We start from the raw sequence: 27,731 nt of genomic DNA, 5'->3' as shown, positions 1-27,731 counted from the left end.
CATAATCTTCTATTTTCTGTCTCCGAGTCTGCTTTCAAACCAGTTCAAACTGTAGCCTTAATAATTGGTGCATACTAATTTACAAGAATACAGGAGATTGTTTTTCATGCTTAAGATATCATAAGGATAATCCCAAGAACCTTGGTATTATATGGGCCCCCCCAATGCTAACTTCAGGTAATTATTAAACACACTATTATGTTATTTGACCAGACAACTACTTAGAATAGCCTTAAAAAAAAACAGAGAAGATGTTCTGCTCAAAGTATCTTTCAGATATCTAAGTCCCACACAATGTAAACCAATGATTAAACACATTTAGAACACAACACATATAAAAGGAAACTGTCCTACTATAGTTATAGTACAAACATCAACTTTCTACTAATGTTTGTACTCCACAAGTGGCTTCTTTTTAGCTCCGGGACATCAACCAACCTTTGTCCTTAGATTAACATTACAGCGTTAACCCCCCGTGGTGGTCTGGAATCACTATGTTAATCGCTCTTAACTGTCAAAGCTAATTAATTAAAGCACTTGTCTTTAAAGACTATCAAGCAGACACAATACCCTACGGTTTTGCCTTGTCCTACAGTTTCAATTCACAATTTTAAGGTTTTGTAATATATGATGTATCTTCCTTGGTACTACCCTAAACTTCCCAAGGAACCTTAGGGAACCTTAGTTGAAGATAATGCTCTTAAAAAGGGTTGATCTTGGTGTGCACTGTAACAAAGGTCATGGGGCATGGAGTCGCGTCCTCTATTCTTAGTTTACTGACAGAATAACAAAGATGCAGATTGAAGTAAATAAGGTAAAGAAGCAACACAGGTGAAAATTGAGCAAAGGCAAATGGGCGATGCTATTACATGCAAATGTATGCTATTCAAATGTTTTCTTGGTGATCACAGCTATCACGAACTGAATTTGTCTGTAGACTTGAAGCTCTCACAACATTGCTATATAGCTCCTCTGAAACTGCACGTGACAAACTGAGGTAAAAACTTTGAGAAAGTAACCTTTGTACTGCTTTAGGGTGTTAAGTCTATTCTTCTGGACAAATCCATTTAGGAAAGGTTCTTTGTGAAAACTATTTTAATCTTTATATCAGCTGTTTAGCAAGCAGAATACTTATTCAGGAATATGATGCTTATGTTTACCCATGAAAACTCAATGTTAGACATTGTCAGTTTGAAAAGTGTCTCAAAAGAAGGAGAAGCAGCAGGGTGCAACCAAAAGCACCTTTAACGTCTGGACATTTTCCAATTAGGCTGTGGCTCGCCAGCAGATCAAAGCTAGGATAATCCTTGGGCTGGATGACGTGTCCACAAGAGTTTTCATACAAATAAAGGAGTGACAACCAATAGGGTATCAGGTTGACAAATGAATGTGTCACTGCGTGTTATACGGAGGAAAGACAAGGGTGTATAGGGAAAGAAAGAGATGAAGGAATGGGGAAGATATGGAAGAGATACAGAATGAACTGAGCGTGTACTGGAGAGGGAAAGGGAGGAGGGGAGGTTTGCAGTTGGTGCACTGGTATGTGACGTCAGCGGCTTGTTGGATGAGGTGCTGTGTCCTGCTGATTTTAATCCTTACTCATTAAGGAACAGAGAGAGCAAGTGCCTGTGCAAGCCCTCTGGGGAAGGAGAGAAAGTGACAGGAGAAGGAAGGAACACAGAGCAATCTACCAAAGGAGATAAGTGGAGCTACTTTACAAGGTGGGAAACGGAACAGGGGAAAAAAATCAAGCATTTCATTTTTGCTTTTCAGCTTTAAGCGTGCATTCCCTCATTACCCTTTCCCTTGTTTGTAATCCTTAAGAGTGGCCTGTTCAAGCATGCCCACAAACGGAATTAACAAGGCCCTCAAGCTGCAGTTTGGTCTCATCAACTATGAGAACCGATACCTCACAGCTGAGGCCTTTGGCTTCAAGGTGAACGCCTCAGGCATCAGCATGAAGAAGAAACAGATCTGGACCTTAGAGCAGGACGAGCAAGATGGGCAGGTAGTGTTCCTCCGAAGCCACCTGGGACGGTATCTGGCCTCTGACAAAGATGGGAAGATGACCTGTGGGGCAGAGAAGCCTGACCCTGACTGCCGTTTCCTTATTGTGCCCCAGTCTGATGGTCGCTGGGCTTTGCAATCAGAGCCTTACCTGCGTTACTTTGGAGGCTCTGCTGACTATCTGTCCTGCTTTGCTCAAGCTATTGGGGAACAAGAGTTATGGGCTGTCCATTTGGCCTTGCATCCTCAGGCCAGCCTGCTCAGTGTGGCACGTAAGCGCTATGCCCATTTATCTGCTTCAGATGGAGAGATCTCAGTGGACAGCAACATTCCCTGGGGAGTGGACTCCCTGGTAACCTTGGTATACCTGGATGGCAAGTACAGCCTGAAGACCTGTGATAGTCGTTTCCTCAGAAATGATGGCAAACTGGTGAAAGAGAACACCAATACAACTAGCTTCACACTGGAGCTGAAGTCTGGAAAGCTGGCCTTTAAGGACTGTGATGGGAAATATCTGAGCCCTTTGGGTCCTACTGGAACTCTGCGATCTGGCCGATGCTCCAAGCCTGGAAAAGACGAGCTTTTTGATCTGGAGGAGAGTCATCCCCAAGTTGTTTTTCAAGCTGCCAATAAAAGATTTGTCTCGGTCAAGCAAGGTAATTAAGACTTGAATGCAGTCCTAAGAGAAAAAAAATCTACGTTTAATTACATCACTAACTAATTAAATTATATCAAGCAATAGTTTGATGCAAACTACCTTTTTTTAAATTATGTTTTGTCATGATGATCACAATGTGGTATTTAGTATTGAGGAACATTGAAACAGAATTTACAGAATATCTGAAAATCATACTGTAGCCTCTCTGAATGAAGATATTTGATTGTTTTTTAAATGCATGGTTTAACGTACAATCAAAAGGTACTCAAGGTGCAAGAGTAGACATGGTAACAAATGGGCATGAAAATTATATAATGAACATGTAAGCTAAGTGCAGCTAGGATAACATCCAGGGGTTCCACGCTGACCTTCTCATGTTTTGCAAAAGCAAAGTGTAAGAAGGTGGGAGTTTTACTATTCTCAGACCTTTTCGAGGCTGATTTCACTATATATTTGCAAATATAAACAATATTAGAAAACGGAACCAAGATGGCCTTGCTGATTGGTAGAAATGTATTTGTCAGGGCAGCTAGATTAGCGTATGTCTTATACCTTCAAGGCATAGCCTACATTCATTACATGGATTATTATATTTATCTTATCATTATCTTAAAACCCTAAAGAAAAGAATTGTGAATTACCTAACAAATAAATACAGTTAAGTAACTACTGTTTCATCACTGTTTGTTGTCAGACTGAACACGATAAACACATTTTGCTGTTGTAGACAGAACTCACAAGTCTCAAAAAGAGCCTAAACCATTTGGACTAAACACCTTTTCTAATCCAGGATTTCACAACCATCATCATTATCTTATCAAGATGATAACATTTATTAGCTGGCAGAGGATACTGCCTTTTCTGGCTGTAGGATCCATAATGGTTAACAGACACACTGTGGCTAATTATGGTAATGGGCTTTGTCATTTCCACTGTGTGTCCATTGAAGATTAAGTGGAGTGCAAATGATTCCATTGCAGACCTGTGCCCCTTTGGTGTCCATACCCATCAGAGTACTTCAGGCCTGACAGCTACTTGTTGTTCAATGTAATCTAGTTTTTCACATGATTTCTACCAATGTCGCATTAGGTTGACAGCAAGAAATAGAGCAATGCCCTACTAGATGGATCAGTTACAAGGATTCTTTTTAGTCTGCATGGGATCTTGTTTTCTCTATATCATTTTTCAGACACTGTTGTAAAACAGAGGGATACGATTAGGATGATTTTAACACATTTTTAAAGCTTAAGAAAGCTGAGAAATCAGGTTCTCAAAATCACTTACGATTGCACTCAAGTTTATGCATTAATACAAATTTAAATAAATAAAGGTCAGTATCAGGGCAATATTTTAACAACTTTACATTATATCCTAAAAACGTATGGCAGGGATTCCATTTTCAATTGTTTTACTCTTCCTTGTGGCAGTTACACGTTTTTCAAGGAACAAGGTATTGAAAGCTGCTTAGTGGGCCCTGCAGTGCAGATTTGCATTTCACCACTCAGGGAATTACAGCAAGCGAATGAACAGGAAGGGTGGAGTGGTGGCTGTTGGGGATTAGGGTTGTAACAGGCTTAAGAGAAAGGTTGGAGGATATTTTTGTGGCATCTAATTTGAACAACAGCAGACACAGTTCAGCTGTGTCTGTGTATTCTCCACCACCTTACACAAACTCTCAAGACAGAATGCATGTGGATTAAGTGTGACTTTGGATTGGCTGAAACTAAGGCAATCAGGTTCAGAGAAGAGGGCACCAACTTAATAACTGGAAAGATACTCAGACAAAATGAAGGCAACATTTCAGAACTATTCTGTATTAAATTCACCTCTAAAATTATATATGAAAAAGATCATGACTTGAGTGCATGAAAATTGTTTTAAAAAAAAAAAGCTTCAAAATGCAAGGCATGTGAAAATCTAAAGCTGGTAGACAACAAAAAAGCGTATTCAGTATTTACATGACTCCAAATAATTTTTTGGGAATCAAACACTCAACCCAAGTTCGCTCTAAATGTACAACAGACTTCATGTTTTCGTAGTAGAAACCACCAAACAAACAATCAATTCATTTTGAGAGATAAAGAGTTAAATAAAAGAGTTAGAAAATGTGGCAATCTTAAAATGCGTTTGATTTCAAGTTGCTTAAGCTATAGCATGAAATTATAAAACCCAGTAAAGCTTGATTCAAACCGATCAATCACCCAAATAACTCAGCAAATACATTTAATTATTGATGGACATCGTAATGTTTTAGGTGTAATAATTGTAATTATTATGTTCATAGCACCTTGACCTTTTTGTGAATATGCACATAAGATACTGTGAAACCTCACAACAACTTCCTCTTCTATGAGGAAAATACATCCTGGATGAGTCATTGTAGGTAGCATACTGCATTATGTGTTGCAACTACAGAAAGGGCTTGATGCAATTACAATTTGGGATTAGTATTATTCTCACAAGTCACTTTGGCAGTTCCTGAGAGAGGAAATGGCATTCAAGAGGAGGCAAATGGCTTTCATGAGGATGCAACATCATAAGCCACAATTTCTACCCAACAGCAGCACAATAATCAAATATTTTCTTCTCTTGTATTCAGGAGTGAGTATTTCAGCCAATCAGGATGTCGAGACAGACATGGAGACCTTTCAGATGGAGATTCACAAGGACACTAAAAAGCCTATGTTCAGGACAAATGGTGGATCCTACTGGACTCTTGTGTCTCACGGAGAGATCCAGTCCACTGCAACAGAAGTGTGAGTAGCTTTCCCGGTTCTAAAAGAGAAACTTTCTTCCATGTTGGCACATAATTCTTACCTGAATTGGCACGTCTTTTCCCAGAGAGGTCAACACAATGTTTGACATTGAGTGGCGAGGAAAGAGGGTGGCCCTCAAAGCAAGTAATGGAAAGTATGTTTGCACAAAGAAGAATGGGCAGCTCTCAGCAGTCAGCGATGCAGTTGGTAAGTGCATTCAGGCAACCTTGAAAGGTTGGAAGATACCCCCACAGGTACACGTCCAATGCACATATCATAATCAGTATTTGTCCTTAATTGCAGGTGATGGGGAATTATTCCTGATGAAACTCATCAATCGTCCTATGCTGATCCTTCATGGAGAGAATGGCTTTGTGTGTCACCACAAGAGCTCCAACACTCTGGATGCAAATCGATCAGTCTATGACATTTTCTCATTGATCTTCAATGACGGCGCCTACTATGTAAAAAGTCAGTGTTACGTCCAACTTCTGCAAACAATTTATATATCCTGTTTGAGTTTATTTATTTGGCATCTACTGAAGCAAAAGTGATTTCTTTAAACAGATATCTAAAATATGATCCACTGTTATCAACTTGCAGGTGTGAATGGCATGTTCTGGTACGTCTCTAGCAGTGGCCTCGTGTGCTCAGATGGAGAGAAGCCTGAGGACTTTTTCCTTGAGTTCCTGGAACATGGATGCGTCGCTATTAAGGGCTCTAATGGCAAGTACCTTCGAGGAGATAAGGGAGGTACACTCATGGGGGATGCAACAACTGTTGATAGATCTTGTCTCTGGGAGTACTGATCACTTTCAGCCAGGGTCCTCAAAGAGCAAGCCAGAAGATGGGGTGTAGGACCTGCTTCTATCAACTCAAATGAAGTGAACTAACCAAGTTACATTTTTCCTGCCTGCTTTTATACTAGCTACCCAGTGCCCAATAACACATTTAGTTTTATTTCAAATTGGAAAGTGCTGGACGCATTAGGAAGATGTGTTGATTTTTTAAGTGTTGAATGTTTGTCTTTCCAATTACATTGCCAACATCAACCATATTGTGTGAAATCCTGTAATTTCAAAAATACAGAATGAGACAGTGGATTTTTATTGTGATCAAAATAAGTTTATGACGACCAAATATCTTTGAGAGCTACCATACTGATCAGTCCCTGAACATGGAGAAATTTTAAATGAGAATCGCTGCCTTGGACACATTCTGTGTCCCCCAGTGTGGTCTGTTCAAAAAGCTTGGCAATGAATGGGAACAAAAGGAATGTTAAGTCCTTCTTTTGCTACTAAATCCCACTGGGTAAACAGACAAAATATCCCAAAGCTGAAACAGCCTTTGCAAATGTTTCTGTCAAAACAGCATTCACACGCTCCTACTATAAAATCAATGAAAACAGCATAGACAATAAAAGGTCAGTGTGGTGGGAGATACTTTAATTTGCTTTTAGTTAAGATGATTGATCATCTTAATCTTGCTTCTGTAACCACAGTCAAGAATCCAACCATTTTTGTTTACCGTTTTAACCATTTAATACATATCAGGTTCTTTAAGAACAGTCATTAATGGGACCCAAATTACAAAGGTAATGCACCGATGTCTTCAAAGACAGCTAATGGCTAGTGCCAATGGTGTTTTCATTTCTCTTTATGAACCATTTACAGCATCCATGAATGCACTTAATGAAGCAAATGAAGTAGACTGGAACAAATCCGTAACTCTGCACTGCTGATCAATGTACGGTATATCCACAGAGGGCTTCATTTAGCATCACTCCAAACACTGAGATACTTAAAAAAATGTACTGCATTTATCATTACAGAGATAAGACATGTAAAGGAAAAAAAAGAATACCAGTAGAAATGTAATATACCCATTACAGGGACAAGCAATGAAACCAGAGGGGGGAGGACATTAAAGGGTTGATGAAGTACACATCATTCTTTTATGTACCAGGTATAAACGTGTTCTTAAAGTGCTTCTCTGGTGTTCTGCCTAGGGGCCTTAAACCATACTGCACTCTGTATCCCTTAATGCCCTGTTCTCGTGTTCAGAGTTGGGTGGTAAGATTAGAAAATATAAATACGGTAATTAAAAAAACACATTTCCTTTTTTTATTGCTAAGATTACTTATACGTAATATGTAAAAGTGGAATAAGAAAAGTTGTTAGGACTTAACACCTGTTGTATCCTATGAAGAAATAGGAACACTGCTTGTGTGCTCAGTAGCCTCTAGTATACCTCTAGCCAGCTCAGCTCTGTTGAGGTGGGACATTTTTTTGTATTTTGATTCAATCTCTTATTAAAATCAATGAGGGCACAAGCTGAACCTGTATACAATTTATCCTCTAGATTTTTGTCAGTTTTTTCCTGTGAAGAATTTAAGTCTGCAATAGTTCATGTAATGTCAAATCCAATGATTTTGTGATATACGCTAATTGCAATAGTGGAGAAACATTTTAGAAAGTCCTGAACTGTTTGGTCAACCATGCATCCTGTACCTGCTCTGTAGACAGCCTCCAGTCATAATTTAGGATTTGTTATATATTAATATATATATATATAGGCTGTAAGTTGTTATACTATCTATGTTTTCTTGTAACATTTTTGAACATATTGATGACAATAAAGACTTGACAATAACTTTGTTTTCTGGTACTAACACTTTATGCAAAGCTATGAAAATATTAAACAAATTTGGGATTAAAAACAGAGATAGAAGAGGAGGTTTGCCAGGGATTGTAGGGTTAGTGCTAGAGTCCCAAGTATCTTGGCCATGCCACTTAAATAGTAAAACTTGAACCAAGCCCAGTGTCACTTGACATGTAAACAGGTCCAATATCAGGTTACACTGGACCTTAAACCATGAGAAACTAAAACCTTTGCACAAGACAGAGTTATAATATTATTTCCAGAAGTCAGTATTTTCCACCATATCAAATGTGTAACTAAGAATTTTAAACGAAATCAATTCAAGTTATTATTTCCTTTAACTGATATTTACAGTTTAGTTGTCTCAGACATGCAACAGAGTTCAGACTGCAGGCAAATCTTATTTGTTTGTTCAAATCAGATTTTGAAGACAGATGTGTGTCCAAACAAACAACATTGTTGTTGTGCGACAAGTTGCAAGTTATTCAAAAACAACCAAAATCTAATTTGAGTGGCCAGAGCTTCTGGACTGAACATATTTGTAGAGATGCAAAGTTATTTGCATATCAACGCTCCTTTAAATGGTTTGTAAAAAACGTATGTCCTGTGTTTTTTTCTACAGCCCAGGCTACTATTGTTTAACCAACCATACAGTAGGTACATTTCTATGAACCTGTCGTTAAGGCCAATTTCATAATGCACCGGAGATAACCTTGGAAATTTGACAAAGGATTATTCACATGCCTGACATGCAAAAACCAGAGTTGCTGTAGAATTTAAAAAAAGGATGACTAGACAGTGAAGACATTCCATCTCTGATTTAAGACCTTTCGCAATAAGAATAATCTACATCAGAAAAATCCAGATATTTTTCAGACCTTAATTTAAAAAAAGAGACTTTTTAAGAAACTACAGGAACCATGTTAAACTACGATGCAACAAAGAGCAATGAAGAAAGACTAACTAAAGAACATATCATGATGTACATTTAAAAATGAATTACAGAATCAAATTATGGATGTATTTGTTAATTTGAATGGGCAATTTCTGAACGCAGAGGTCAAATAGTTACAAGGCATTGTTGTAAATAAATTACTTTAAATCCATCTGTTAACATGTTAGTTACTGTGTTGCCAAGTATATTTCAGATTGTCGTCAGTCCTTGGAAAAATCACAATTATCCATTGCAGAAGTTAAGTCAACACTCCTATACGTTTCCCTTACCCTATATTTTATCTCATACATATAATGTCTTGGAAATTGCTAAACAAGTGCCACACTTTTCCATACAGCAACAGAGGAACCTTGGTGCCCTGAAACAAATATAACTGGCATATTCCCATCACATTCTTCACTGCTTGAGCTTTGACTGGCACTCGTACGTCATCTTGCTGCACCCTCCTGGTTTAATGGCACCCGACTGGAGAATTAGTGACACGAGGTGTTTGTCTCAATGTGCTGTATTTGCACAATGGTAGTGGATAAATGCATTGTTTTGTTAAGCCTTTATCCTGTTTCCTGGAAATGGCTTGTGCTGGTCTAAAGGGTGACAGTAATTCACTCAATAAGGACCTTGAGACATAAGCAGCTGAAGCCATTATTATTAGGACATTATTATCATAATTATTATTACATGTTATTTTCCTTCTGAGTGAAAAAACAGCCCTAATGTAATAAGATGTCACACTGTACAATTTTCAACAGAGTAGGAAATGCAATTCTATTAATAACTGGTATAGCTGCATTTTATCTAGGAGTAGCAGGGGCCCATTATTGACCATGTTGGCTGAAAGGGGGGCATAATAACATCTGATGTAACATTAATCATTACTTACAAATCTAACTTAAATGTAGAGGGTAGCTGCTTGAGTGAAACACAATTTCTAAGAAAAAAATAGTCCTGATTATATGGCCAATAGTCAAGGTTAGATATGTATTAATTTGGTGAAACGATTTTAAGATTTTTTCCCAAATGCTATTTGGCTGGTGAATTTTATTTTACCAACCAGAAAAAAAGTCTCACCGTATCAGCGTTCATCTACAAATAAAAAGCAGCTGACTATAAACAGTGTTGGTGTAACTTCAAATATTTCCCCCTTTACAACACTGGGTGGCACTGTGTACCTTTTTAAATTCAGTGTTTGTTACACCAATTCTTAGTGACAATGGCTGTGAAAGAAGCATATCCTCCTGCAAGGATGACAAATACAAACACCTGGAAGTAATCTGGCACACAGCAGCTAACCTCCTGACACCTGTTCAGGCCTTCAAGAACAACCACTCTGAGTTATGATAACCAGAAGTGACAGATGTCACAAAATGCCATCAAGTTAACAAGACATTTTTACAGTACAGAAGGTCTTTAAGTTCCATCCCCTTCTCAAACATGTTTTTATAGTATCACTAACTGTGCAACAACAATGTACGGAATCTTTTCTTTTACAGAATTTCATCAATTTCTCTTGATAACCCACAGGCACACACATGCAGACACTCAACTCCTCACGAGCCTCTTCTGAACCGATTTTTTTTCATGTTGAATTCTGCAATCACTCTGGCAAAGGTTTTCTTTGAGAATCACAGCCCACAAATCCCTTGCTCACTAGCCCAGATAATTACACACTACTCACCGAAGTGGAGATGTTAACAGATTAATTTGCCTAGCCTGACATTGACTGTGTTGTTGGCGAGGCATATTAACCATGGCGATGTCTATCATAAAGAAGAGGGCACAGGGTGTGCAAAATTTCAGTAGAAAAGAAGTTGGACTATGAAGCTTAAAAAAAATGTTTTCTTTTAAATGTGACCAACCTCTCTGACCTCAGCCTCTTCTTCTAGCTGTGTAGCTGGGGAGTTCTGCTAAGAATGGACAGCTACGGATCAATACAAATTACTGGCATTGTTTTGGTTCTCAGTGAGTTGTACTGCAAGGCTGCTGATAGCCAGAGCTGTTCTGGACAAAACAAGACATACTAAGTAGTTTTTTCTAGGTTTTCAGACAAATGTCAAAAATGCAACGGAAAAGTACAACATTAGAGATAAATCCAATTCTGATTTCGTTTGGATTATAGAAAAGTGCTTGTTTTTATGGGCTGGACACTCCAATTTAAATTTAGTTCAGCCAACTCCTTGACTCAACCACAACCTTTCCAGTAAAACACACACAACAAAAACATATAATATAGAAAGGCTGACTTAGCATTGCTCTCCTACACAGCAGCATTGCGGGACTCAAACTGGCATTAAATCATCCAAGTTTGATTCAATAGAACCAGAATTACTGTATTTTTAATTCCATGCATTTGTCTTCCTCGCCTACACCTTGCACCGTCATTACCCACATTTCAGCTCAACCACCTCAGTTGTTGGTGAGTTTCTGCTTTATTATGTTATAACAGCCAGCCTATTAACAGCAGCTATAGCCTCATGCAGAGATGTACCTGAGGGCAGAACACAATGTAAACATTTTTAAAAGCAAATTCAAGACCTACCTTTTTAGTAGAGCTTTTAACTGAATCTCATTTCATCTAGTTTTTATAACATTTTTAACCTCCTGTGTTTCCCCATTTAGATTGAATGATAGCGTTTCCTCAGTACCTGTTCTTATCTAGTTATTTTACCTTAGTTTTTGGATTGTGGGATAGGGGTGGGGGAGGGAGTTATGTTGTTGTTGTTTGATTTATGTTGATGTAAAGCACTTTGTGATACATTTATTGTATGTAAAGTGCTATACAAATAAAGTTTGATTGATTGATTGACGTACGGTCAGCAACAAAGGTGAGATAAACTCACTTCTTTCCTTATCCACCACCCCCAGACTTTTTTTTCCAGTTTCATATCGCACAAATTACATCACTTTGCACAGTTTTGGATTTGATGCAGCTACCTTCATGGCAACAAAAGTCTGTAGTCTTAAATGTTGGGTATGTCCTTGATATCTAGAACAAAGAGATTACCAGTGGTTGTAATCCACTTAGTATATTTACTCAACACCTTAATACAATTTGAATGTAGTTGTACTTAACTTTAGTATCCTACTATCCTCCTATTAAAGCTCATGTGAGAAGATTTTAACTGGTTATAAAACAGACCAAAACTAATTCTGTTGTTTCTATGTGACCTACAAAAGCAAACGAGACCATCATAGATAGTATTGATATATATTTATATATATATATATATATCTTTTTTTTCTATACAATTAATTAATACAATGCTGCCCTAGGGTGACAGGTGAAGCCATTAACATTATCCCAGCACGATCCCAGCTGTCACTGGGCAAGAGGCGAGGTACATACACCCTGGACTGGTCGCCAGTCACTCACAAGGACACAAGGTGGACAAATAGAAACTAGAAATTATCAGTCACAGTCACATTCACACCTATAGGCAATGTAAAGTTACCACTGAACCTAACGAGCCTGTTTTTGGACTGTGGGAGGAAGTCGGAATACCTGGAGGAAGCCCACGCATGCACAGAAAGAACAGGCAAACTCCAAAAAGAAAGGCCCTGTCTGACAAAGATTCAAATAAATTTGACAACTATAAACCCAGATCAGCTATAACATTATGACAACCTGCTTAATGCTGTGAGGTGTGAGGTGGGGCCTCCATGGATCAGACTTAGTTGTCTAGTACATCCCAAAAGGGGAAATTTGGAGGTCAAGTCAGTACCTTTAACTAGTAGTCATGGTCTCAAAGGCCACCTTTCATCTGTTGCATCATGGTCCAGTTCTGATGCCCCCATGCCCACTGTAGAGACGATAAACAGGAGTCAGCATGGGAACCCTGACCAGTCTGTGGCCACACAGCCCTATGCGTAACAAACTGTGATGAACTGTGTTCTGACACATTTCTATTACAACCGGCATTATTTTTCATCAGTTGGCTCTTCTGTTTGTTCAGACAACACGGACCAGCCTTCACTCCTTTACGCATCATAATGAGCCTTGGTCTCCCATGACACTGTCCATGGTTCACCAGTTTTCCTTCCTTGGACCACTTTTGGTAGGTACTGACTACTATAGATTGGGTACACCCCAGAAAAGCTGCAGAGTTGAAGATGCTCTGAACCAGTCCACTTGCCATCACAGTTTCCCCCTTACTGAAGTCATTCACATCCTTACCCTAGCACATTGTCCCTGCTTCCAAAGCATCAACATCAAGAAGAAAATGTTCACTTGCTGCCGAAGTGGGCTTGCTCCCGCCCAGTTACAGGTGCCGTAGTAAAGATATATTCAGGATTATTAATTTCACCTGTAATGGCATTGATTATTGGCTTGAGTTTACATCATCAAATTAATTAAATCATTCAGAAACATTTCAGAGACAGAGTGAAGAAGACTTTCTATGCATTCCTACAATCTCAACACCCTTTCTAGCCTTTCTCTGTGTTGGGACACAATATTGAAAATGGTTTAAACACTTAATGTGGTTAGAGTATACAATACTTAGAGACCACAGCAACACAAAAGACAATCAATGCTGATAACAACCAATTCCCACCTGTAATTACCACCAATAAAGCAATAATCGGTACAAAAACCCCAAAGCCAATGAACTTATCTCTACCATCCTTAATTAGCTACAGACTGAAGAAAAAGAAGGGAAACCTTTTCAGTCAGCTGGTCATAAGACTCTGCACAGATGTTCCGCAAACAGAGACTTTTAACACCTCGAGACAGTATAGCAAAAGGTCAAAACTTGAACCATTGTTTTCATGTGTAAAGATAGGAAAATGAAACAGCATAAATAGCAAACTCTGTTTCAGCTACAAGGAGGTGTTTAATTTTTATAACAGCTCATATTCCTTCCTTCTCAAGCACAGTTGGTTCACACTTTTTCCAACAGTTTGAAAACAACATGGCTGGAATTGTTTCTCCTGCATTCTTCTAATTTATCTGCAAAAACAGAATTGATTTGGCTGTCTACAAAGTGCATCAGAGCATGACGTGTCCTGAGTTTTGCTTAGTGCAAAAAGCCAATATTGTACAATGACTGGAAAAACAGAACAAAATGAACTGTTAAGACTATCAAGACGATTTTAAAACAATGTGTCCAAAAGTTTAACCGTATAATTATAAAGGTCGTGTGTGGCAGCTTCTTTGTGATGATAGATGATGTGTATTATAGAGTTGTGGCACAAAAATGTCAAAACTACTAAACTATTTGGACTTGTTTTGATAGACCACAGGTAAACTGCAAACCCACTTATGTTACTTCATTCTAGGGGCAGAATAGTCTGAATCTTTTTGCATGTCTTTAAATCTTTGTCAATTTTGAATTGTGTGACATTACATTAAGGTACTCTGATTACCCACCTACCGTAAAACTTCATGACCCTGCCTTTATTTAGTGATAATATAACCACTAACCAGTGCCGTGCTGGTTTGAGGAGCTAGAAACTTATGAGATTGTATATAGTTGTTAAAAGCATAATGTTATAGCGTTGAAATTTTGCATGAGATATTGAAAAAAATATTAACTTATATAATCCTAACATTTATTAACATCTCTTAAGACAGCACACAGTCCTGCTCATCTCTTATGTTGCTCACTGAAGTTTAAATTTCTTTTGTCTTTATTCAGATTATCATGCAGGAAACTATGGGAGCCCTTACGCGTAATGCCCTTCTGTCTTTCTTGGACAGATGTTGAAATTCATCTTTAATTCTTGTGTCTTGCTGACCTTTGACCTATGAGTATAATATGCAACCTTTAAGTAAAGCATCTGAACAAAATGTCCCAGTAGACTTGAACATATTTCTAAAGCCTCCAGTAAGATGAAAAACTGTGAGCGTTTGATTGCTGCCTAATGTAATGGGTAAAAATACTCAAAAGCATTTCAAAGGTTAATAATAAGACCTACCTGAGCTTCAACAACTCAGACACATCAAAGAATTCCATTTCAGCCTTCCCCTAAAACAGCATTTGATTAGTTCTAAGGAAAGAAAATTATCATGATGACTGATGATGATGAAGGGAAGCGACAAGCCTACATGTTATGAAATGTTTGTTTATTTTTATGGAAATGTAATGGCTACATTCATAATATACTTTAAACTAGTGCCATGGGTTGCTTCTAAACTTAGAAAATCTCTGATGCTGAGGAGCTGACATACTCTCTTTGATCATGAATCGACTGCTGTTAATATAAAGGAAAATCAAAAGCACGCTCTTTTCAATAAAAAAGTGTCTCTCTCAAAATTGTTCAAAAGATTGGACAATAATGTGCACTATAAGAAAACATGTTAAACATTCTAATGACTTGAGATGGTCCACTGACCAATCAGGATGGATGCTACAAGATATATTTATGTATTTAAAACAGGGATAGTGCACATTAATGAACATAAAGATGTAAATATGCCAGATTATAGCCATAGGCTAATTTCCATCTGTAGTCCCTTGGCAGGTTTGTGGTGAACAGGTAAACAAAATTATATAAAACAATGATGACAAGCAAAACCAATACAACAAGTAATGAAAAAACAACAACATATACTGTACATCAGTTAACAGAGATACAAATATATATACCAGTATAAAGAGTGGCTGTTTGATTTTGTCCAGAACGAATCAGTAAAAAGTGACCATCAGAGTTAAAAGTGCATAAGTGCTTAAGGTGCTGCTAAGGGAGGTAAAGTGTCAGATTGTTGTACAGGTGAGATGTTGTTTCTGCTTTGCTTTTTCCAGCCTGTCGCACCTCCTACGGTGCCATTTGGTCAGCTGCAGGGTCATCAGCTGGAAGCCACCTTTCACTGATGTTTCACCCCCTAAGCCAGTACATTTCCCGGCGGGGGGGCAGTGGCTTGTTGGGGACGTCTCCCCGCCACCCTCTGCAGCTGCCTCTATCGGGGTGTTAGCCCCCAACTGATGTCCTTCCTCCAGAGCCAAAGCCAGTAGCTGGCTTTTTCTACTTCTTCTCCTAACTCCCTCAATACTTTGCGCAGGTTCGATCCTGTGGTGCCAGCACCGTGGAGAAGTTGGACAACGGCACTGCTGACAAAGCCCCGGCATCCGACCTCCACAGGATAGACCCTAGCCTTCCATCCTGCCTCGCGGCACTCCGCTGCCAGCTCGGAGTACTTCAGATGTTTCCTTTCATGGGCTGCTGTCATGCCTTCTTCCCATGGGATGGTAAGCTCAATGATGAGGACCCTTTTCTCCTCAGTGGACCACACTACGATGTCGGGCCCGAGAGACGTTATTGTGATTTCTCTTGGGAAGACCAGCTGCTTTCTGAGGTCTACCATCATCTGCCATTCTTTGCCAGGTCTATGTATGGTGTTCCTGACGTTCTGAGGTGCTTGGAGAGCGTTGCCTAATAATATAGAATCTGCATGTCAGAGAGGGATCACTATACATTTAAAAATAAGTAGTGACACTGATTGTCTTCTACGTATTAGCCTGTCTGTCTGATTTACACTCTGAAAGTCAATTAAGGTTATTTCAAAGCACAGTTGATCTGTTGGGATGTTCCCTTCTGATAAGTCTACATGTCGTATACAAGTTCAATTAAAGGGATACTTCACCCATTTGCATTAAGCATTGTATGAGTAGTAAACTGGTAGTATTTTTGAATGTTCGTACATCCAGCCCTCATTTCCCCCCTGAGACAGGAAAGTTCTGTATTTCTAAGTCTGAAAAGGAGCTTCCAGTGACGCAAATATCATCAAATTGCGTCACTAGAAGCTGTTGCGGTTAGCGGGGTGAAACTACAACGCTAGTTCCTCATATTTTAGACCACTGAAGCTACAGACCAATCACAGATCAGTGGGTGGGAACTCACGCCCAGAATCAAAACTTAACGTCCGCCATATTACTTGGAAGCTATGCTAACAGGCTCTATGGAGAAAGCTGATAATGACAAAAAAATATACATATAGCGGCGAGATGGCTGCTGCCGACAGGCCGGTCTCGCGTTTTGGCATGCTGCCGGGCTGCCGGGGCCGTAGCTGGCCACCGCTAGCCACCGGGGCCGCTAGCCGCCGCTGGGCTCTGGGCCGCCTCGAGCTGGGGTGGACTGGTAGTGTTGGTGCTCTCACTGTTTGCCTATGGACACAGACATAGATTCTGTTTTCTGCCAGGAATTTCCAAGATCAATTCTGGAAGAAGTCTCTGAATCAGTTGAGGAAATGGCCTTATGTGTTGAAGTAAATATGTCTGTAAATGTTTTTATTACTATATTTTTACTGCTATACCGTATATTTTGGAGAAACTGTAACGATCGAATTTCCCTCTGGGATTAATAAAGTATTTCTGATTCGGATTCTGAAATCGAGGACCTTAGTGGGAGTGGCCTGTCGTGCTGTGCATTCTGGGATTTGGTGTCTTTCATCCACATGAGCCAAAAAGACACTTTCAGTCTTTTCTCGGCCAAGAAGGCACCAACTTCAAAATGTATTTCACATTTCTACTACATATATGACCCAATGTCAATACAGATTCATGTTTCAACAGGTGAAGTATCCCTTTAAGTCTTTTTCTAGCCCAGTATATTGTTGTTAAGTTTCTTTGTGATTCCATGAACTAAAAGGCAATTCAACTACATAGAGGCTGCACAAGTTTTGAAAATTGCATTGATCAAATGAACCTTATTTCCAATCCCACGCTTGACAAAGACGCCTTTCTCTCTCTATGACATCTGACGTAAAATGTTTAGAGTGCAAAAAAAAAAACAAGATACATACATGCCATGTGAATTCAATGTACAATGAACGAGAGGAACATTGTCCTCTCAACAACCAAAGTGCTTTTTGCTGCTACATACATTCTGAATTGTTCACTGTGGAGACCCTTAAAAAGTGCTTGCACGGCTTAATACTGCTGCTCTTCTTCTACAAGTGCTTATACATGCATCTAGTGCAGAACATACCTGAACCACATTATCCTTCAGCAGGGGCTTGAGAAGGATCCGCCATCATCTATGCATCTGGTCTGTGATGCATGTGTGATAAATGATTCAAGATGTTCCCTAAGAAGGGAGAAAGTTACACAATATCACTCAGTATATAAGAAAATGGGGGCACTTTGCAGAGTAGCCCTACTACCCTGGCAAACAAGGTTTTTTACAAAACAGCCACAAAAGAGGTACATACCATGAAGTATTTTCTACTGTTGTTTGGTTTTAATATCTCCTGCTTCCTGTTGACTGGGAGCTCCTCGGTTAGTGATCTGTCTGCAGCTAGAACAGGATTTGGAAAAGAGGATAAAATATCACATAAAGCTTAAATAAACGAGTATAAGAATAAATATTTTAAGAGGACTCTGAGCTCAAAGAATCAAAATATTGTTTACTTCAGGGAACCAGTGGGGTATATGCTTTTAGCTTTAGAGTAAACTGAGTGTTAAAAAAAACTCAGACTGCAGCACAGGGCTTCACTGACTAATATGTGAGGCTAAATCCTAAAACGACCAATTCCAATCTGAACCATCAAACTGTGTGAGATCAAAACGAGTGGGAGTATCATTTTGACTAGAAAGAAAATGTTCATTTAACTTGAATATTACAACTAAGATCTGGAGAACAACTTCATGAAAGAGCTTAACGACGAAGCTCGGAAATAATTATGAATTTGTTTATTTACTTTCTGCTTCATTGGCACTGCTGTTCAAAGAGGGCTGTACGATTTGTGGTTATTTACTTTAATATCGTGTTTTCATTTAAAGACTATTTCGGCGAAGTAAAATGTTTAACAACTGTTACACTTATTGCTACAGAAAGATGAAAATGCCACAGGCTCCAACAGATGTAATGGTCCGGCTAGACAACAAACATAAAATCTGCACAGCCAAAATGCTTCCCAGTAATGCCTTCAAATGATCTTGGTCTGTGAGTCCAACCGAGTATCTGTGGCAGTATAATTTGAGGGGAAATGTAGTGTCTAAATGTGTATGGCTAATGGACCTATCCCCATCACATGGCAGAGTCTCAGAAACTCCAGGTACGGCTGTTTCCAAATGGTGCCTTCAGTTATGTTACAGAGTGGCATACAAAAAAAGAAAGAATGTAAAGGGTTTGGGTGCATTTTTGTAGTTCTGCTTTCTTGTACAAATGTTGAGGTGTTTGAATTGGTCAATGACGGCTTCAACTGAGACGGATGCTAAAGTTAGCTGGTTCAACACAAAACATGTCTCCACGGTTCAATCTCTAAAATATATTAAAGTTTGTTAACGTCGATGTCGGTTCAGAACAGTATGATTTGCCTGCAGGAAGCTTATGACAGCCGACCAAGGGACTGTCATCATTTACAGGTGTTTTATTTTTCCCCATTAAAATGTTGACGTTACTATGACGCCATTTCCGCCGTTTCCTTTAATCCAGAAAATAAACTTTGATTACATTGTTTTTTATACATCCGTAGGCTACTAAGCCTACTAAAACAATCAAAACGTATGGGAACATAAAAAGCCTTAACAAAATATCCAATGGAGAATGTTTGTCTTTAACCTACAAATATATGAGGAAAATTAAACTTAAAATTAAATAGACCAGAGGGATTTGAAAAAAATCAATAAATAGTCTTTATCTTTAAAGTAAGCTTATAAACATACACATACACCATGGCATATAAACTGGAGCAAGGACATCGAGATCAAAAACAAGCAAAAATAATTAGAAAATTCATAAATCAGTTAAGGGGGGCTTACTATTTCTTAGTGAATATGATATTCACACATTAGGCTAACTTTAAAATCTGGAATTTCTGTTTGCTTTGTTGCCACTTTCTTTTGTCAGGCTACTTGGGCTGTGACATCTGGTGAAGATCGGTGACTTTAAAAACTACATCCGGTCCCAATAATAACATTACTGCTGCTTAAATTAGGCTACAATGTAGTTACAGTAGGAGTGTAATCAGAAACAGTTAATTAAACTGTGGCCGGGTGTAGTCTATTTTGCATCAAAATCGGTTGAATTTTAAGCACATTTTGCAACAAGTTTCCTACAATGGGTTTTATTTTGGAGTGTATACCGGATGCGGGGTGCGGTAGGCTACTCATCTATTTGAATATCTGGATCACTGAAGGAGCGCTGCTGCTGCTGCTGTTGCTGCCAACCATACAGTCAGTGTGGGATAAACTAGCGCTGAGAGAGGCGCATCACTCCTCCTATATTCTCTTTAAAGGAAACTGCAAAACATTCCTGGATTTTTGTTGTTGTTGTTTTTTGCTGTTGTTATTGTTGTTGTTTTCGTGAATTTCTTCACTGGTTAGTCATGGGGAACCTGTTCTTTACGGGGATGCATCCAGCTGAAGAGTTTTTACGCATCGCATCTCTTGGTTATTTTGCAAAGATCGCGGAGTAGTAAAACAATAAAAACTTCACAAGGTACAAGAGAAGCTGCGCTCTGCGTGTGCGTGTGTATACAATGAGGTACGGATTGGTGATCCTTGCTGCTGGTTTCACAGCTTTGCTCAGCTTCAGCCTCCTCGCTTTGGCTATTGGGACTGATTACTGGTACATCATCGATGTTAACACAGCCAACCACACAGGTCCTGACGACCTGAGTTCACATTCTGGACTGTGGAGAATAATTGAAGGTATGTGAATTCTACCTAAGCCCATTCTTTACAGATCGAATTTGTAGACTCTTTCACTGAGAGAACATGATATATGAGCTGCAAGAAGTCCAGACAAGTCCAGACACTCACAACTTTTACGCTACGTCTCATATTATGGTTCTTTTTAAGGATAGATATTTCATTTGGCATCACTGTCACTTGTGTGCGTAAAACGCATGTGGATGCATTCAAACTGATGACTGTTTTTAAAAGGATGACTGCGTCTGTATTCAGAAATGTTCGTGGACAGATAAAAGAATATGAGCCAATCGATCATTTCTAATGTTGAAAAAAGAGGGAAATCAATGTAGCAAACTAGGTGTTGATTCTGATGAGCCCTAACATGTCCGTTATCCATCGATCGTGGGTCTCGGATGTTTGCTGCGTTACGGGGATTGTTGTCAGTGGCTCACGGCTATAGCAATGATTTATTTGGCATCACTTCACCCAGAAGGTGGTGAAGAACTCAGATGTTACAAAAGTGTTTGCAGTGATCTCAGCTGTGTGACACGGATACTGTAAACCAGTACATTCAACTTGGAGAAAAACGACAACGCGTCTGTGAGCCATTAAGTCCTCAATGAGATATTTCACTTTTCAATCACTGAATGTAATGAACCACATAAATATATAACATATGATAATGGGTCCATCCAACAATCTACCATCAAAATGATATATTCCCCTTTCCAATTAATAACTATAGCAACGTTAACCCCTGTACAAGGATGCCTGCAGCTGCGGATGAGCAAGGAGGCTTCATAAAGATTCTAAAGGATATTATTTCACACAGCTGTGCCTGCAACATAATGTGCCTGTTGAAAGCATAGCTTGACACCAGAAATCACCTTTTCGGAGCTGGTGGTGCACAGCTCATGCACTAAATGACAAATAATGAGCCCGCACGATGTCCAAAGCTCTTTATTCAGTGCTTGGTGTTGAACAGTCGTGCATGCAGGAAAGAGGAAACATGCAATATCAGAGTGTTTAATTGGTTTCACTAAGTATGTGTGATTAAGGGTGAAAAAAGCTCTAGAAAAAAAGTGAAATCATTTGTTGTCCAGTTGCATTCCCACATTTCTGTCCTTATTTTCTGTCATGTGTAACCTTTTCGCTTGACATTTTCAGGAGCGAACAGCAGCTCATTCATCCCTACTTTCACAGCAAATATGTCCAGCCTATCAGAGACAGAAAGGCACCTTCTTGGTGAGTGGTTTTATTTATTTACTCACATGGGAGTTGATCATGATGTGAAAAATACAATAAAACATAGTCCACTGACTGTTTTAGAAGCAAGTGTTAACATTGAACACATGAATTTACTGACAGTGAAAATGAAGAACAATGGCTCCCTGGATGACAGAAATCAATTTAAAATAAATTCTCAGCTGGTTTTCAAATAATTTTGTCTCAGCAGCAATCTAAATCCCAACTTATGTATAGTATAGAAACAATAACCAAACCTCAGGATAATCCATTCAAATCTTTAAGCACAATAACCATTGTGTGTTTTCATTCGCAGGCTTGCATAAGGTGGTGGTCATTGTGTTGCCCCTCAGCCTGGTCCTGCTGGTGTTTGGGTGGATCTTTGGACTTGTCAGTTCACTGGCCTGCAGCCCAAGCTTGCTGGCTGGAGCGGCATCATACTTTCTCTTCTGTAGTAAGTCCACACTGCGTTTTCTTATTCTTCAATTATGTACTGTATGTATTCCTTTTAGCCTAAAGCAATAGCAGTATATGGGCTTTGGTGTAGGCTTGATTGAAGGGTGTTGTTTTCTTATCAGTTTTAATTAAAAGTGTGTGGGTGGCACATTGTATGCATATGGTTGCCTTCTAGTGCCTGATAACTTTACATAGAAACCTTGTATGTTCAACTTACAACTGCTCCCCTGAACACCTGGTTCACATCAAACCTAAGGAAGCATCTTCAAATTCTAGCCCTTTTTCTGAAACATTTCCTGAACAGACTGATAGTCAATAAAACATTGCAATTTGGTTGTTTAAATGTAATATCTTGCAGTTGATTTAGGAAGGTATAGAACACAGATATTTTTCATATTTCAGGTGGATGTTCAAAATCCCATTCATACAATTTGAGTTGAATGAGGTAATAATCTTTATGCTCCCTGTGTAATTAGATTAGATACAAAATCATGTAAAATTAGAAAAACACTGGAATGTTCTTTGCAAGACCTTCACATCTTTATTCATCGTGTTTTTAGTTTTTGTTCATGTCATTGGTTAATGCACTCAAGACACTCAGATGCAATAGCGTGAGAGATGCTCTGACAGGGACACAAATGTGCAAATTCATGTCTTTTATACATTTCCCAAAAAATACAAAGCTGTAAAATGGTGTGAATATGATAAGAATGAGTCTTTTGCATTATATTGTATTTTCCTACTCTACTCACCAGTCGTTAATGCAAAAAGTAAATCATAATCTCAAGACCCGTCCTGATGAGTCTGAACAGAATTTTCAACACTCAACCAACAAACTAGTGGTGTAGCCCTCCAAATCAGACTTGGTCTCGAGACCAGTCTCACTTTTTGAAAGTCTTGGTCTTGTCTTGGAATCGAAAGCATTTTTATTCAGTCTCGGTCTCAGACCAGGAGGACTCTGGATTTTAGATCAACACCAGTCAAGACCACCACTGATTGGCTATTTTTACACTTCATCACTGGGATTAGAAGGAACACGCCTCTTTTTAAAAGAATGAATGACTTCAATTAATTTATAGTTTGATTTGTATCCCCTGGTTATCCCCTGGTCTCGGGTATGTCTTGGTATCAGTTAGCCTGGTCTTGAATATAACACTACAACAAATATTTTTACTCAGGGGGATATTGACTAACAGGGGGGGGGGGACCTTCAGAGAAATGAAATGGAAAAGATCTTTTGCATCTATGATCTATGAACTTACACCTTCTTCTAAAACTGTAAGTTAGATCTGATAAGTGAAAATACATTAAATTTGCAGGACTATTAAGCTCTGAAGTACATTTTTGGTGTGGCTCCATTTACAGTTTTTTGATTGGTCAGTCCACTATATTGGTCCAGAATTAAATTTCCTATGAGGATTTATTTTTGCTGCAGCAAGAGGATGCCAAAATAAAACTGATTTGTATTCACAATATAATTTTGTCCATACATACTTTTGTCCATAGGGCTTATTAAGATAGACATAAACCTACAATCCTCACAGTAGCTTTAGAGACTATGTCCATTCACAGATTTCTTCTGCTAGCAGTGCCCACAACCTCAGTTTCAGAACGCTTTTCACTTGCACTTGCTGCAAGTTGACCTCTGCTTCCTTTAGTTATGTCCGTTAGGTCTGTTTTAAATAACTATTCATTGTTATAGCTGTTCTCAGATGAATCTGTCCTCTGCCATTGTTGTTGACAACGCTGATATCATAAGCCTCACCTCTTCTTGATTTTGATTAGTTGGTGAGGGAGAAATGACAATGACGAGCGGGGGTGGTATTCTAAAAGTTGAACTGTTTTTAAGTGAGAGCACTGTGAGCAATGAGAAAAGAAACAGATGACACTGTGGATGGTTTTTGCTCCTAGGACCCTGAGTGCTGAAAACAATGTATTGCATTGGTTTTGTATAAGAATGGGTGGTGCAAGGACAAATAAAAGGTATGAATGGACACAGTCCCTTTAATAACTTAACCGATTTAGGATGGATTTCCTTGAAATTTTGTGGCTCAGTGGTAGAGTAGAAGTGTTAGTCAGATTTTTAAAAACTATAACAACTACATGATAAAGAACAGCAGAAGGTGTTTTTTCAGCAGAAATGCCTGTTTGGACTTTAAAGTAAGGAGTCCTTATAATATTCCTAAAATGGAAATGCAGGCACATGCTTTTAACAGAAAAACTGTACCAGAGAGATTGTTCTTTTTTTCCCATCACATTGGTGAGTTCAGCTCTCGGCCAATCTTTAAAAATATATATATTTTTTAGAGATGGTTTTGAATTGACTTGAACTCAAAGGCAATGGGGTTGAATCTCGATTAAGGCTTAGATTGAAGGTGAAGGCATGACTCTGTCATCGCAATAGAGGGTCTTATTATATACCTTGCCATCCTTGCTGACAGGGCCTGTCTCCCCTGTCACACAGAAGAGAGAGCTTATTTCATGCTTGGTACTAAATGTCCTTTTCCCATCTCTACGCTATGGCCTCCATTCACAGATCTTCGCCACTTATGACCACCTTTATAGATGGTTTTCTTAACTTATAATCCATTTCTAAGATTTGTTTTAAAGATTGTTTCTCCAAATATAAGTTTTATGTTAAGGTATGTGCTTGACATCCACTTCTAAACATGCAAATGTAATTCTGATGAATCTGTCTCTTTGGACAGGCCTCTGTGAATATGAGAGCTGTAAAAACATTTCCATCATGGCTTCCTTGGCTTTGACTCTGCAGCTCAAGGTTGATATAAAAAGCAACTTGCATTCCATTAAAATGGCCAAATTGGTATTGCTTTCCTTCCAGTCAACAACTGTGTTTATGAATCCTTGTCCAATTCAGAGTAGGTATTTTCAATTTTTCCCCCAGCAGACTCCAGTTATTACTGTAGTAAAACTCCATGTGAAATTATTAGCCAAGTCCGTCTGCAGGACCTGCTGTGTCTTCTGTAGCACCTCTTCTCACTAACTTTCTACCTACGCTGGCTCTCCTCCATGCAAATTAGCCACACAGCTTGATAGACATGCCTGACTTGTCCACAGTCATCACTTTGAATGGTCAGTAATTTACAGAGGTTAATTGCTGCAAGCGAATTGCCAGTTTGTAATGGTTCTGCCACCCACGCTGCCACACTAAAGGTCAGTCTGAGTTGTGCATGTAGTGGCAACGACACAGTATTTAAGGTATTTTGGGGCTGAGATACATTGATGTGTTTTTCTACCTCCGAGGTAATTGCCGTGCAAGATGTGTCATCTGTCTTTTTGGGAGCAAAAAAAAACTAAATGGATGAAAAAAAGCAACTTCCTTGGTTTCTCCTGTGGAGGAAATGATCATATTGAATCTAGAAGCAAATGATGGAATAATTTAGACATAAATGTTTTTTTTTCTTCTTATAAAGTGCGTTAAATCTTTAATGATTACAGATTATTCTAATTGTGTCTCATTATCAGGCCAAAGTCTTTATTAACATTTCACATATGAATACGGGGAAGATAATCTCTTTGAAAAAGGGATGATTTTCTGCATGCATCATTAGTTTGATGACCATATTGTAAAGCCGTTTAAAATTGTTCATCTTTTTGATTATGTTATGTGATGTAGTTGCTCAAAAGTTTTAGATGTCTTTCCATTGGAACCATTTTCATGCTAATAGTGACATCTGATTTGTTTTTTGTGCTTTATCAGGTCTTTTTACTCTTACTGGGGTCAGCATCTACATCAAATACTCCAACCAGGCCATGGATGAGTTCCAGCGGATTGTTTCCCCAGAAAACCTCGCTAACGTGGATGTCTCCTTTGGCTGGTCCTTCGCCTCTGCCTGGCTCTCCTACAGCCTTGAAGTAGCCACCGGCCTGCTGCTCATGCTAGCTGCCAGAATAATTCAGATGAAAGGACGCTATGACTCAGGCGTAGCCATCGCCATGTTATAGAGAGGTTGAGCGTTGATGCCCAAGTGACTCTCAAAACCCACATGTTGATTGTATTTTATTTTATTTATTTATTTATTTTAAATCAGGCGGCTCACATGCTAAGACGGAAAAAAAGAAAATGCAATTTGCATCAGCATAACTGCAACCATACGTGTTGAAAAAGTAAAGCTGCTTAAGAATTGTTTTTTTTTTCTTCTGCTGGTTTGTATGACTGTTGCTACCTTTTTTCCTGCAGGTATTCTTCTTTCTCTATTGTCCTTGTCCACAATGATAAATGAGGCTGCACAAATAGGTAAAAGGGGCAACCCATCCACATTGTGTTTACTGCAGAGATAAACTGGATTTTTTGTTTTTCTTTTTGTGTTTTTCAAGAGCCTCTCAGCAATGTCTGCACTCTTGCCGTCCATGTATAGCACATGTATGCATACAGATACAACTCTGTTGGTCTGGTGTTCTCATTTTTCATTAAGCAGTGGATTTTCTCTGAGCGGAGTTTTGAGAGATGTGTGCAATTTCTTCTACGAACCAAATGCAATGAAAAGAGTCTAGTGAAGTTTTATGGGATCATTTACTTTTTGACGGATGGGTTAATGAGGCTCTTTGTCTTGAGGATGACTATTGCACCTCTTCTACACCCATATCTTAAGCTTTATTTCAATATAGTCTGAATCAGGCAGTCCTAGTGTTTCATTCAAGTGGAAACATTGCTGATTCTGCAGCAGAGAACCAAAATTACCAACTAGACTCTAGCACACAGTCAGAGCTGTTATAGTTTGTGGTTAATAGCATTGTTAATATTATCTGCAAGAAGAAAATAGCATTCCACAGCTTTTAAAGGTATTTCGGTCGATGTAGAAGTTAAAACAGTCTTGGCTGCTGTGTACCGTGAAATACTTATATGTTTGTTCATTCCTGTTCCTGTCCTATTGGTAGATGCTTAAATCTTGGAAACAGGGCATAGGAAAAGTGCCCTCTGGGGGTTCCTGCAGGCTTTACCAGCAGTATAGAATATGTGCATGAGTTTCTGCCTAAATTGCTGAAGTAAAAGGCTATATAGAAGTGTGATATTTTGTCTGTGCTTTTCCATTTCTAGGAGCTAGGCATTGCCCGACAAATTGAAAGTAAAACAGAAACACTAGAAATTGTACATTTTGTAATGCTGTAAAATGTCTGTTCCCTTTGTCACCTTATAGAGCAGCGATACTCAACCCGCGGCTCTCGAGCCACATGGGGCTCCTATGGGACTAGTTGAGGCCTACTTGGAAAAAAAAATCCAAAACAATTATTTAAAAAGGGAAACAATGTCAGCAGAAGTTATTCTTTGCAAGTCATGTCAATGTGTTTCCCACACATAGACTCGGTCAAGTTGCCCATGTATTCACCCCCCCCCCCCACGTGCGAGCAAGAGACAAACAAATGTTAATATATACATATAAACAATACAAAACACAAACACA

At 38.9% G+C, this 27,731-nt stretch overlaps 2 protein-coding genes across 3 annotated transcripts; both read left to right on the top strand.

Moving 5' to 3' along the window:
- The first annotated feature begins 1,593 nt into the window (after nucleotides 1–1,593).
- Nucleotides 1,594–8,077, top strand: fscn2a (fascin actin-bundling protein 2a, retinal). 2 transcript variants are annotated; one of them, XM_020648535.2, is made up of 6 exons: nucleotides 1,596–1,721; nucleotides 1,825–2,663; nucleotides 5,265–5,421; nucleotides 5,507–5,628; nucleotides 5,725–5,892; nucleotides 6,025–8,077. In XM_020648535.2, exons 2-6 carry the CDS (start codon nucleotides 1,841–1,843, stop codon nucleotides 6,228–6,230), a joined length of 1,476 nt encoding a protein of 491 aa, XP_020504191.1. In that variant the 5' UTR covers nucleotides 1,596–1,721; nucleotides 1,825–1,840; the 3' UTR covers nucleotides 6,231–8,077. The 2 variants fall into 2 exon arrangements, with proteins under 2 accessions (XP_065821138.1, XP_020504191.1); XM_065965066.1 differs by having other exon boundaries at nucleotides 1,594–1,721; nucleotides 5,507–5,892.
- A 12,043-nt stretch (nucleotides 8,078–20,120) lies between these two features.
- Nucleotides 20,121–26,730, top strand: LOC109994835 (transmembrane protein 235). The gene is made up of 4 exons (XM_020648329.3): nucleotides 20,121–20,625; nucleotides 21,775–21,852; nucleotides 22,169–22,306; nucleotides 26,030–26,730. Exons 1-4 carry the CDS (start codon nucleotides 20,454–20,456, stop codon nucleotides 26,272–26,274), a joined length of 633 nt encoding a protein of 210 aa, XP_020503985.1. The 5' UTR covers nucleotides 20,121–20,453; the 3' UTR covers nucleotides 26,275–26,730.
- Nucleotides 26,731–27,731: the final 1,001 nt, after the last annotated feature.

The sequence above is a fragment of the Labrus bergylta genome, chromosome 16 (genome assembly GCF_963930695.1).
Source record: "Labrus bergylta chromosome 16, fLabBer1.1, whole genome shotgun sequence".
In the NCBI taxonomy this organism is placed as follows: Eukaryota; Metazoa; Chordata; class Actinopteri; order Labriformes; family Labridae; genus Labrus; species Labrus bergylta.
This window is presented reverse-complemented; position numbering and strand designations above follow the sequence as displayed.